Below are 13,748 nucleotides of genomic sequence, written 5' to 3'. Positions count from 1 at the left end.
TCCTCTGTTGGAGTTGCTAGCAAGAAGGAACTGAGAAATTGCAGGGTCAACCAGTCCCCTCACACTGCGACGTAAGTGCATGGTACCAGAGGGTGCTAGAGCTGACCTGAGGGGTATCTCTGAGGGAAAAATTTCCAGCAACTCTGCGGGGCATGCACACCTAGCGTGGAATGGACATGTGCAACACATTTCTAAGAACAACCATTATAGGAAGATTAGTAACTGGTTTTTGTCCAAACCTGGGGCATAGTTCAGGGACACAGCTTAGTGGACTTGACTCTCACCTATGGCTGTGACACCAAATTGTATTTTAATCCCTTGGCCTAAATTTTTCCAGAAGTGATTAGTGGCTTTTGGGTTTCTGATATTCAGAGGCTGGGAGCTCCTACTTTCTGATCAGGCCCCTTTAAAAGGTCTCAGTTGGGCACCCAAAATCACTAGTGATTGCTGAAAATCTAGGCATTTACCTCGATGTATCTAATGCCGGGTGGGGGAGGGGTGAAAATATTTGGGACCCTGTTTGGGTTATTTTTGTGCCCCCACATTCTGCCCTGTTTGCCAAGCTAGGGGTCTGATCCGTTCCCCACGTGTTTCAGTCTTCCTTGTGATCCCCACAGTGTTCTCTGTTCACCCCAGCCTCCCTCCGTCCCCTAAATTCTCCTTCCTGTCCTCATCCCCACGTCCCCCTGCCCCCTTCCCCCCCCGAGTCTCCCTCCCTGCCTCCTGTGAGCCCGGGGTGGCTGTATTAACTGAGTCTGCTCTTGGTTGTGTGCGAGATGGTGGCCGTTGTTGTGAGGATTAGCCTGGCTGTAGGAAAATGGTGGCCAGCTGAACTAAGGGCCATCAATGGCCTGATCCTTACAGGGAATCACCTTGAGACAGTGGCCATGTGAAAAAGAGGCCAAGCATCCAAAGTTGATTCTTTGCTGTTCCTAGATTGAGTTGGGGGCACGGGGGAGATAGTGCAGGGAAACAGAGTGACCCTGGGGATTCTGTGGGGTCATTAAACCAGAGCAGAGGTTAGTGTGGGGGACAAACCTCCTGTACCCCTTCCGCACAGGGACATGGGGGTACTGTGAATGGAGGAGGTGGGGGACCAAGTGACCCTAAGGACCCTGCAAAATTAATACAACCAGAGCAGGAGAGAGTGGGGTACAGACCCTCTGCACTCTCTCTAAAAATGACTCCCTAAAATGACCCTGACTACCAGAACTGGGGGAATCCTCAGAGAGCAGAAGAGAGCTGGAGGGGATAGACCCCTGCAATATCCGGAGTACTCCCTTTGGGGTCATGCCACCCTGCACCCCCTGCAGGGAGCATACAAGAACAAGCAACAGTGAGGTACTCCTTGAAGGGTGTGAGCTCTCTGCAGTGGAGGGTCTTTAGTGTACAAAGACCCAACAGATGGAGAGGGCACCCCCTGCGGGTCTGGGTTCCCTCCTGAAAGGAGCTGGGAGGGCATAGGACCCAACAGCATAAGTGAGAACCCCATTTCTCAGGGGAGGGAGGAACAAGGAGAAGAACCACTGGGCTACCTGCAGTGGGGTCTTGGTGAGATTTTCAGAGAGAGGCTGCTGCTGACCCTCAGCTATGTTTCAGGGTTTCACATTATCCAGACGCTATTCGGCTGTGATCTCCAGGAAGACAACACCATTCGGGGGTTTTACCAGGATTCATATGATGGACGAGACTTTCTTACCTTCGATAAGGAGACCATGACTTGGGTAGCAGCAGATATTGGGGCTCAGATCACCAAGAGGAGATGGGATGTTGAAATGTGCGACAACGAGCAGTGGAAACACTACCTGGAGGAGACATGTATTTCCTGGCTAAGGAGTTCTCTAGAGTATGGGAAGGAGACTCTACAGAGGAAAGGTAAGGCAGGGGGACAAGCCCCACCCAGGAGGTCATTACAAGTTGCATCTCTATTCCCCAGTCCCAGTTCCAAAATGGAACAGGGGGGTAGAGGGCAGTTCAGATAACCTTGCACCAGGGATGGGTGGGGAAACAAATCCTCTCTTTCTTCTTCCCCTCCCCCCCCAAGCTCTGGTGGAAAAAAAGATCAGAAATTGAAAATGTTAAAAGCAGCTCACTGTAGAGAGGCTGCATCTCCAGAGCTGTTTGACCAAATGAGCCCAAATTCACACCACAAATTCTACCTCTTCTCCTGGTGTGACGCAGTGTTATCAAGGCAATCTGCCTGTGCGTGTGCATGTTAGAGCACTCTGAAAAATATACTCTGGAGAGAAAGCTCCACTCAGCCTTAATTATGGAAGTGTCACCATTTCTATGGACACCAGCTTCAAACACCATGTAATTCTTTCTCATTCACTGTCTGTACCATCATATTACTTGTGTTACCCCCAGCCCCTGTGTTCCACCAATGATGGTAGTTTTGTCCTTGTTGCCTCTTTGTCCAAACTTCTCCCACAGTCATCTATGTGCTTCCTTCCATGCCATCCCCTACATGTGAATTGCCCTCCCCATACTAATCTGAAAGAAAGCTACCTTCGTCCTTAAAGGTTTTTCCCCTCAAGGCCTACCTTTGCTGCAACACTTTCATACTTATTACGTGATTCTTTTATCAATAAGACATCAGATAATCACACTCAGTCAAATTTATTACCAAAGCTTTTTAGTTAAAGATTAATCAGCACAAACATAGAAGGGAAGAGGTTAAATGCTTTACCACTCCGACTCAGGAGGACAGCTGCAGCGTAGTCTGCTTCAAAATGTTAACTCACTATTACCGATGTATGTACCTTATCTGTTACCATGGACACACATTTTCCAAATTAGTTAGCATCATTACACACCCTAATCTTTCCATTCCCAAACAGTTTGCACTTGCTGTTCAAGGTTACTTGAAATTTGTATCCATTTTTTTGCAACAATTATACTAGTTGCTTATTTCTCTCACAAACCGCAGCAGAACATTATCTTGTCCTTTGCCATTTTTACAAATGTCAAGAAGAAAAAGCCATACACAGCAGTGTAATGTGTATTTCAGTGCCAAGGTGCTGAGAAACTGATTTTTCAACATGTGTAAATCCTTTTGAAATCCATAGTACTGGGGCAAATAGTTTTGGTAACAACCTACAAGAAATTAGCCAATTAATATTAGCTAGTTTGACGGGCAATTTACAACCATGTGTCATTTTTTTGTTTTAATGGTCCTTTCCATCTCTAATTGGTCAGTTTATCTAGTTCATTTTTTGAGCCCTGGGCAGGGCAAGATTCTTCACACTTTCTTATCCAGGGACTGATAGGAGATGAGCATAAATGTAGCGTGTGATTAAGGACATCTGTGACACCTGTATCTGGAGCTTAGTGAAGCCTTTTAAGGTACTTGTGTCACTGTGGCTGGGAGCAGAGGCTTCTGGTTTCCACACATAGAATCTGGTCAGGGACATGGATTTGGGGATCACCGTTGCTGATGCTGTGAATTTGGCACAGAAATCCTCTAACATGATGATTCTCTCTCATCAGAGAGATTCCATCTCATGGACTCGTTCTCTCCCACTGCTGGGGTCTCAGAATTTCACACTGCAAAGCACCAGCAAAGGCTGCCTGGATTAGAGCTTGAAAACAGCTAACTTCAGTTTCTTCTTTTTCCCAGTGCGCCCAACAGCTAGAGTGAGTGACAGGTCATCTCATGGCCTCACCACCCTCTCTTGTAAGGTCAGTGGGTTCTACCCTCGGGACATCACCGTGACCTGGCTGAAAAATGGGGAGAGCAGACAGCAAGAGACCTACTCTGAAGGCATCCTACCCAGTGGGGACGGGACCTACCAAACCTGGGTGACAATGGAGATTGATCCCAAGATCAAAGCCCATTATTCATGTCATGTGGAGCATGAAAGCCTGTTAGAGCCACTCTCTGTCTCCTGGGGTAAGGAGTTTGTGTGTTTGTCTGTTTTCCTAGTGGGAGAGGGGGAATCCATTAAACTCAACCCTGGAAAAATTCTAATTCGAATTTATAGGCTGAAGCTGGAATTTCCTCAGGGTCTGTGAGGCCCTGTCCCCTTTGGCCCTGTCCCTCTGCAGTCAACTTCTTGCGCTAGAGTTGGGACCCACAGTGCCTGGGGCTCATGTCTTGCTCTCCAGTTTGCTGCCCCTGGGGCTGTTGGATACATCCCAGCAATACAGTGTCTCTGAAGGGAGAAGATTAACAATGAGACATTATGACTGGAAGAGAGCAGTCTGAGCTCCTGCATAGCCCAGGGCAGGGAATCACACCAGGGACCAACCTGGTAGCCTCTGGGCAAACTAGAGCTGATCTTTCAGAAAGAGATGCCCATTCCAGATACCACATCCTAGGGGAAGCTCAAATCTACCCCTTATTTGCAGTCAGACTTTGTCTTGCTTCAGCTTCCAGCCTGTTGTCAACTTCAGCAGGTTCTCAGAAACAGAGCTCTGGGGGTCCTTCACTCTTGCCCATGTGGCCAGAGATAGAGGTTTAATGTTGGGAGCAGCTTGTTTCTGTGTGCAGTGATGCTGGAAGGGAGGGTGTGGCCTTGGAATGGAGCGAGGAGACAGATTAGAGCCCTGCATTGGGGGGAGAGTCTCCTGTGCCCCTAGCACAAGAAAGTCTTGGAAGAATTTATTACACATAGACTCATAGATTCATAGACTTTAAGGTCAGAAGGGACCATTATGATCATCTGGTCTGACCCCCTGCATGCTGCAGGCCATAAAACCGTCCCTACCCCTTCCCTGGACTCTGCTGTTGAAGTCCCCAATCCTGTTTTAGTGACTGCAATCGGCAGAGACCCTCCTGCTAGAGATCCCTGCCCCATGCTGCGGAGGAAGGCGAAAAACCTCCAGAGGCTCAGCCAATCTGCCCTGGAGGAAAATTCCTTCCCGACCCCAAATGTGGCGATCAGTAAGACCCCGAGCATATAGGCAAGAGTCTCCAGCCCGACCCCGTTAGCCATTATACTATTTACCCACCATTGCTTGGCTTTCCTTGACTACTATGTTTTACCATTAAACCATTCCCTCCATAAACTTATCTAACTTTATCTTAAAACCAGACAGGTCCGTCGCCCCCACCGTTTCCCTCGGTAGGCCGTTCCAATATTTCACCCCTCACCATATTTCACATGGAGCTGCCTTCCAGCCATCTTTTTGCTTGGTTAATTGGGATGTGGAAAAATGCAGCATTTGGAAGTGCAAACAATTTCTAAAAGTGCTGCCTGCACTGGAAATCTAGTCACCAGATGGTTTCACATCATAATCCTGCTACCGTGTCTCCTGCCAATTTTTGTGTCAAACCACATTTCCTTATTCTCTTATAAATATTTTTCTTTTTCCTGTATTATTATGTGGGTCTTTCAGACAACAGGAGAAGCTGATTAGTGAAACTGAATGTGTATAGAGGACTTGGGGTTGAACAGGTTTATATAAACCAAGAACAGTATTAAAATATCTCTATCCTCTCCTGTTCAATTCCTGCCTCCTCAAAAAACACGCATTGTGTCTGTAACTCCATTAGCATAGAATCATAGAATATCAGAGTTGGAAGGGATCTCAGGAGGTCATCTGGTCCAACCCCCTGCTCAAAGCAGGTCTAATCCCCAACTAAATCATCCCAGCCAGGGCTTTGTCAAGCTGGGCTTTAAAAACCTCTAAGGGTATGTCTACACTACGAGAGTAGTTAGATTTTACTTAAATCGAATTTGTGGAACCGATATTACAAAGTCAAACGTGTGTATCCACACTAAGGACAGTAATTCGACTTTCTGAGTCCACACTAACGGAGCAAGTGTTGACATTGGAAGCGGTGCACTGTGGGCAGCTATCCCACAGTTCCCGCAGTCCCCGCTGCCCATTGGAATTCTGGGTCGAGCCCCCAATGCCTGCTGGGGCAAAAAATGTGTCGAGGGTGGTTTTGGGTAACTGTCGTCATTCAACCGTCACTCCCGCCCTCCCTCCCTGAAGGCGCTGGCGGGAAATCAGTTTGCGCACTTTTCTGGTGAGTGACAGCACGTACGCCACAGCACTGCGAGCATGGAGCCCGCTGCGACCATCGCTGCAGTTATGGCCGTTGTCAACACCTCGCACCTTATCATCCACTTTTTCTAGAGGCAGATGCTGAGAAATCGGGTGAGGAGGCTACAGCAGCACGGTGAGGACATTAACTCTGAGAGGGGTACAGACCTCTCACAAAGCACGGGACCCCTCGCCGTGAACATCATGGTGGCAATGGGCCATGTTGATCCTGTGAAACGGCAATTCTGGGCCTGGGAAACAAGCACGGACTGGTGGGACCGCATAGTGCTGCAGGTCTGGAATGAATCACAGTGGCTGCAAAACTTTCGGATGCGGAAGGGAACTTTCCTGGAACTTTGTGAGTTGCTGTCCCCTGCCCTGAAGCTCAAGGACACCCAGATGCGAGCAGCCCTGACTGTCCAGAAGCGAGTGGCCATAGCCCTCTGGAAGCTTGCAACGCCAGAGAGCTACCGGTCAGTCACGAACCACTTTGGCGTGGGCAAATCTACCGTGGGGGTTGCTGTGATGCAAGTAGCCAACGCAATCGTTGAGCTACTGCTGTCAAAGGTAGTGACCCTGGGAAACGTGCAGGTCATCATAGATGGCTTCGCCGCGATGGGATTCCCAAACTGCGGTGGGGCTATAGATGGAACTCACATCCCTATCCTGGGACCGGACCAACCAGTACATTAACAGAAAGGGCTACTTTTCAATGGTGCTGCAAGCACTGGTGGACCATAGGGGACGTTTTACAAACATCAACGTCGGATGGCCGGGCAAGGTTCATGACGCTCGTGTTTTCAGGAACTCTGGTCTGTTTAGACGGCTGCAGGAAGGTATTTACTTCCCGGACCACAAAATAACTACTGGGGATGTGGAGATGCCTATAGTGATCCTCGGGGACCCAGCCTACCCGCTAATGCCCTGGCTCATGAAGCCCTATACAGGCACCCTGGACAGTGAAAAAGAACTCTTCAACTACCCGCTGAGCAAGTGCAGAATGGTGGTGGAGTGTGCTTTTGGACGTCTCAAGGGGAGATGGAGAAGCTTACTGACTCGCTCTGATCTCAGCAAAACCAATATCCCCATTGTTATTGCAGCTTGCTGTGTGCTCCACAATCTCTGTGAGAGCAAGGGGGAGACCTTTATGGCGGGGTGGGAGGTTGAGGCAAATAGCCTGGCTGCTGATTACGCCCAGCCAGACAGCCGGGCGATTAGAAGAGCACAGCGGGACGCGCTGTGCATCCGGGAGGCTTTGAAAGCTAGGTTCCTCAGTGAGCAGGGTAACCTGTGACTATTAAGTTTGTTTAAAGAGAAGCTGAACCTGTCCCCATTTCTTTACCCAGTTAATGTTGACTATCCTCTCCAGTTACATACCCCATTCACCCCATTCCCCCCCTTACAACACAAGTTTAAAAATAAAATAAATGGAACTTTGTTAATTAACACCATTTTCTTTATTACGGATTTCGCGGTAAAGTGTTGAAACTGGGACGCAGACTGTGGTGGGGAGCGGGCGTAGTGATGGAAAGGACGCTTCTAAACTCGAGGAATGACAGGCTCCTGCTCCTAGAGTGGTCCGCAGTGGTGGACTGGTTGTTTCAACGGAGCCTGCCACCCCTCCTTTTCGGGACTCTGTGTGTGGGGGCTATGTGACTTTGTGGCGGGGGAGGACGGTTACAGATCCCCTGCTGCGTGGCTCTGTGATCCAGGCTAAGGACCGCTGCATAAGATCTCTAAGTGCCCTTCCCCGCCACAAAGTCACATAGCCCCCCCCCCAGAACATAAAAACCACCTCCCAGACTGACCAGGGTGCCTAGTGACTGCAATGTGTGTGTGACCTTCTGCTGAACCTGCCCCCGTGTCTGTACCCTGGTAAAGGTGACTGTCCTCTCCAATTACCAACACCCTCCCCCCCCTTCAAACACACTCTCCTCTAAAAGAACATGACGGAAACAGTAATTAACAGAAACATTTTTTATTAGCAACTACACTGTTAGGGGATGAAACTGGGATGGGGGCTTGGGTGAGGCGGGAAGGAAAGGACTTATCAAATTTTGGGGAATGAGAGCCTTCTGGTACTTGAGCAGTCTGCAGGGGTGGAGTGACAGTTTTCACGGCCCCTGCCGCCCCTCCTTCTTGGGACTTTGGGTGAGGGGGGTATGGGACTTTGTGGCGGGGGAGGGCGGTTAGAGATAGACTGCAGCAGGGCTCTGTCCTCCTGCCTCCGGTCCTGCAGAACATCCACAAGGCACTGGAGCGTGTCCGTTTGTTCCCTCATTAGTCCAAGCAGTGTTTGAGTCGCCTGCTGGTCTTTCTGCCACCACCTCTCCTCCCGTTTGCTGTGTGATCGCTGGTATTGTGACATGTTCTCCCTCCACTGGGTCTGCTGGGCCGCCTCGGCTCGGGAGCAGCCCATAAGTTCTGAGAACATGTCGTCCCGTGTCCTTTTCTTTCTCCGCCTAATCTGTGCCAGCCTCTGCGAGGGGGATGCCGGAGTAGGTTGGAAGACAGTTGCAGCTGTGGGATGGGAAAAAGGGAGTGAATTCCTCACAAAGATACATTTTTGTGAACAATGAACATAGTCTTTCTCTGTGAATAAGACCATGCACAGCACCTATCACATGCGCATTCAGGACAAGGTCGAATTTTCGGCCTTCGCATTCAGTGCCTGGGGTCTTGCAGTGGAGATCAGACAAGCGGGGCAGGACAGCAGAATTCGGGTAGCAGGCTGACATGGTAAGCCGTAGACTTTTGGCTGCTTAAAACTTAATTTATAGCAGTGCCCTCCTTTCACGTTCAAAGCAATGCTCCTAGCGTTGGCCAGTTCCTGCTGCCGGCAATCCGGCAAGCATGAACTCTGCCCCTGTCCCACCCCCTCGCGTCTGTCCCCGGGAAAGATCCCTGTATGCTGCCCCTCTCCCGCCTCCACCGCGTGGCTGTAAACCGCCGGTTACAGTTATGTAAAGGAACAGGCAAGCAGTCCCAATACTAACATTCCCCTAATTCAAAGCAGGTCACCATGAGCGACATCACTCTGATGAGGATTTCTGACACAGAGAAAGACCGCATGCTGTGTGAAAGCCAGCAAAAACCAGGGCCGTATGCCCCCATGCTCTGCGAGGCAATGATCCCAGAGTACTTGATGATAGCCTGGCGCGGAAAAGTTTCCTACCACAGAGGACGCAATAAGGCCGCACTGCCCAGGAACCTCATGCAAAGGCTTTCCAATTATCTCCAGGAGAGCTTCGTGGAGATGTCCCATGAGGATTTCAGCTCTATCCCCAGACATATAGACCTTATTTTCCAGTAGCTGCACTGGCAAGGACTAAAAAGTAGAGCGCCTAGGGCAAACTAATCATGAAAAACCCATTTTTAATATTCCTGTTCTGTTCAAAATAAATGTTTACATGTTTAAAACACTTACCGACTGATCCTTCCCCTGATTCAGGGTCCAGGTTAACGCCTGGGGAGGGTTGGTAGGGGATCTCCGTGAGGGTGAAGAAGAGATCCTGGCTGTCGGGGAAATCAGCGTTGTAAGCGCTGTCGACTGCCTCATCCTCCTCATCTCCTTCCTCATCTTCCCCGTCCGCTAACATCGCCGAGGAAGCGGCCATCGACAATATCCCATCCTCAGAGTCCACAGTCAGTGGTGGGATAGTGGTGGCGGCCGCACCTAGAATTGAATGCAGTGCCTCGTAGAAACGGCATGTCTGGGGATGGGATCCGGAGCGTCTGTTTGCCGCTTTGGTCTTCTGGTAGCCTTGTCTCAAGTCCTTGATTTTCACGCGGCACTGCGTTGCACCCAGCTGTATCCTCTCTCCGTCATGGCTTTTGAGATCTTCTCGTAGATCTTTGAATTCCATTTCTTGGAGCGCAGCTCCGAAAGCATGGACTCATCACCCCACACAGCGATCAGATCCAAGACTTCCCGATCAGTCCATGCTTGGGCCCTCTTTCTATTCTGAGATTGCACGGTCACCTCTGCTGGAGATCTCTGCATCGTTGCCAGTGCTGCTGAGCTCGCCACGATGTCCAAACTGGAAATGAGATTTAAACTGGCCAGACAGGAAAAGGAATTCAAATTTTCCCGGGGCTTTTCCTGTGTGGCTGGTCAGAGCATCCGAGCTCGGACTGCTGTCCAGAGCGTCAACAGAGTGGTGCACTGTGGGATAGCTCCTGGAGCTATTAGCGTCGAATTCCATCCACACCTACCCTAATCCAACATGGCCATGTTGAATTTAGCGCTACTCCCCTCGTCGGGGAGGAGTACAGAAATCGAATTAAAGAGACCTCTATGTCGAACTAAATAGCTTCGTTGTATGGACGGGTGCAGGGTTAATTCGATTTAACGCTGCCAAATTCGACATAACCTCCTAGTGTAGACCAGGCCTAAGAAAGGAGAGTCCACCACCTCCCTAGGTAACCTATTCCAGTGCTTCACTACCCTCCTAGTGAAAAAGTTTTTCCTAATATCCAACCTAAACCTCCCCCACTGCAACTTGAGACCATTACTCCTTGTTCTGTCATCTTCCACCACTGAGAACAGTCTAGATAGTCCTAGGAGTCTAATGATTAGAGGTATATAAAATCATGAGTGGTGTGGAGAAAGTGAATAAGGAAAAGTTATTTACTTTATCCCATAATATAAGAACTAAGGGCCACCAAATGAAATTAATGGGCAGCAGGTTTAAAACAAATAAAAGGAAGTTCACACAGTGCACAGTCAACCTGAGGAACTCCTTGTCTGAGGAGGTTGTGAAGGCTAGGACTATAACAGGGTTTAAAAGAGAACTAGATAAATTCATGGAGGTTAAGTCCATTAATGGCTATTAGCCAGGATGGGTAAGGAATGGTGTCCCTAGCCTCTGTTTGTCAGAGGGTGGAAATGGATGGCAGGAGAGAGATCACTTGAACATTACTTGTTAGGTTCACTCCCTCTGGGACACCTGGCATTGGTCACTGTTGGTAGACAGGATACTGGGCTGGATGGACCTTTGGTCTGACCCAGTATGGCCATTCTTATGTACTTAGGTTCTGTTCTCTTTGGAACCCCTTTCAGGTAGTTGAAAGCAGCTATCAAATCCCCACTCATTCTTCTCTTCTGCAGACTAAACAATCCCAGTTCCCTCAGCCTCTCCTCATAAGTAATGTGCTCCAGCCCCCTAATCATTTTTGCTGCCCTCCACTGGATTCTTTCCAATTTTTCCACATCCTTCTTGTAGTGTGGTGCCCAAAACTGGACACAGTACTCCAGATGAGGCTTCACCAATGTCGAATAGAGGGGAATGATCACGTCCCTCGATCTGCTGGCAATGCCCCTACTTATACAGCCCAAAATGCCGTTAGCCTTCTTGGCAACAAGGGCACACTGTTGACTCTCATCCAGCTTCTCGTCTACTAATGGCAGGGAAATCCAGAGGTTTGAGGTCAGTTTCCAGTTTGTCACCAGAATCGCACAGTGGGACTGTGTTCCATTAATCGTGAAAGTCAGTGTGGTCAAGGGGGGGAGGGGGTTAGCAGCTGGGAGCCAGGACTCCTGGGTTCAATTCTTGGCTCTTGCTCTGACTCGCTGTGTGACCTTCAGCAAGTCTTTTTCCCCTCAAATTTAGGGATGATACTGACATCCATCCTCCCCCACACAGAAGTTTGAGGATTGATGAATATTATAAAAGTCTTCTATTTTAAGTGCTACATATTTATTATGAATTGAAGTGGTAGAGGCTGTGTCCAGGACTTTCTATGGTGGGGTGGGGTGCAATGCATGGTGGCTGCATGGAGCTCTCTGGAAGGGGTGGAGGGTTGCAGGACTCAGCCCTAACCTGGGGAGCTGACTGACTGATCCCTGCAGTGGGATGAAAGGTTTTTTTTAGTGGCGGGGGGGGGGGGATTTTTCACGATTGATTCTCTCCATTCCATTTCAGAACCAAATAACAGTCTGATTCCCACTGTGGCTGGAGTTATCACTTCAGTTGTCCTGATTGGTGTTATAATTGGAGTAGTCGTCTGGAAAAAGAAATGCCCAGGTAAAGAGCCTGGGATGGGGGGGGGGGGGGAGATTCCCTGGACTTGTTGGGCCCTGCACACCCGCCTAAGGACAACAGCAATACAGGAGCCAGTGTCAGTGCTGTGTAACTGCCCCACTGTGGGACTGAGCTAATGATCCCCATGGGAGCTGCTGGAGGGCCAGACCCAGAAACTGGGTGCGGGTTACGGTTTATATGAGGCTAGGTTTTCCTAAGAGCTCAGTAGCCAGTGGGCTGAGATCTTTGGAAATTCTGTGTCATTGTGTCTTTCTCTCCTGCCAATCATGAGCGCCTCGGACCTTGAGTCCATTACTGAGGCCCTGTTTCTGAGCTGTGGACACAGATCGGAGTTGGTTCCTACCTTGGGAGCTGAATTCACTGAAATTTGCCTTTTTTCTGCAGGGAGGAAAGGAGACGGCTATGCTGTAGCTCAGGGTAAGTGGCCATCTCTGAACAGCCATCAGTATTTGCTTGTGGATTTTAGCCTGGAGCCACTGACAGGAGATCCTCGCTCCCACTCATAGGACTTGTCTACACTGAGAATTTTAAGGAAATCTCCAACTATTGCTCTAGTACCATAGAATCGTAGGACTGGAAGGGACCTCGAGAGGTCATCTTGTCCAGTTCCCTGCACTCATGGCAGGACTAAGTTTCATTTCTAGACCATCCCTGACAGGTTTTTGTCTAACCTGCTCTTAAATATCTCCAGTGATGGAGATTCCACAACCTCCCTAGGCAATTTGTTCCAGTGCCTAACCACCCTGACAATTAGGAAGTTTTTCCTAATGTCCAACCTAAACCTCCCTTGCTGCAATTTAAGCCCATTTCTTCTTGTCCTGTCCTTAGAGGTTGATGAAAACAATTTTTCTCCCTCCTCCTTTTAACAACCTTTTATGCACTTGAAAACTGTTATGTCCCCTGTCAGTCTTCTCTTCTGCAGACTCAACAAACCCAATTCTTTCAATCTTCCCTCATAGCTCATGTTTTGTAGACCGTTAATCATTTTCGTTGCTCTTCTCTGGACTTTCTCCAATTTGTCCACTATCCTTCCTGAAATGTGGTGACCAGAACTGGACACAATACACCAGCAAGGCCTTATCAGCACAGAGTAGAGTGAAAGAATTATTTCTTGTGTCTTGCTTTCAACACTCCTGCTGATTCGTCCCAGAAGGATGTTTGCTTTTTTTGCAACAGTGTTACACTGTTGACTCATATTTAGCTTGTGGTCCACTATGACCCCTAGATCCCTTTCCACAGTAGTCCTTCCTAGGCAGTCATTTCCCATTTTGTATGTGTGCATCTGATTGTTCCTTCCTAAGTGGAATACTTTCCATTTGTCCATATTGAATTTCATCCTGTTTTCTTCGGACCTTTTCTCCAGTTTATTCAAATAAGTTTGAATTAGAATCCTGTCCTCCAAAGCACTTGCAACCCCTCCCAGCTTAGTACCTCCACAAACTTTATAAGCATACTCTCTATGCCATGATCTAAATAATTGATGAAGGTATTGAATAGAAGTGGACCCAGAACTGATCCCTGTGAAACCCCACTTGTTATGCCCTTCCAGCATGACTGTGAACCACTGATAACTACTCTCTGGGAGCGGTTTTCCAATCAGTTCGGCAACCACCTCATAGTAGCTCCGTCTAGGCTGTATTCCTCAGTTTATAAGACGGTCATGTGAGACAGTATCAAAAGTCTTTGGCTTTGTTGACATTAGCAACGTTA

At 48.8% G+C, this 13,748-nt stretch overlaps 1 protein-coding gene across 2 annotated transcripts in view; it reads left to right on the top strand.

Annotated features, from left to right (window-relative positions):
• LOC101951025 (class I histocompatibility antigen, F10 alpha chain-like) overlaps window positions 1–13,748 on the top strand; it is a 105,726-nt gene that overhangs the window by 26,149 nt on the left and 65,829 nt on the right. For both annotated transcript variants that reach the window (XM_065576766.1, XM_065576765.1), the window contains 4 exons: window positions 1,600–1,875; window positions 3,620–3,892; window positions 11,919–12,020; window positions 12,423–12,455. In XM_065576766.1, the coding sequence (XP_065432838.1) occupies window positions 1,600–1,875; window positions 3,620–3,892; window positions 11,919–12,020; window positions 12,423–12,455 (684 nt within the window). The remainder of the gene's footprint in view (window positions 1–1,599; window positions 1,876–3,619; window positions 3,893–11,918; window positions 12,021–12,422; window positions 12,456–13,748) is intronic.

Source organism: Chrysemys picta, chromosome 23 (genome assembly GCF_011386835.1).
Source record: "Chrysemys picta bellii isolate R12L10 chromosome 23, ASM1138683v2, whole genome shotgun sequence".
Taxonomy (NCBI): Eukaryota; Metazoa; Chordata; order Testudines; family Emydidae; genus Chrysemys; species Chrysemys picta.
This window is presented reverse-complemented; position numbering and strand designations above follow the sequence as displayed.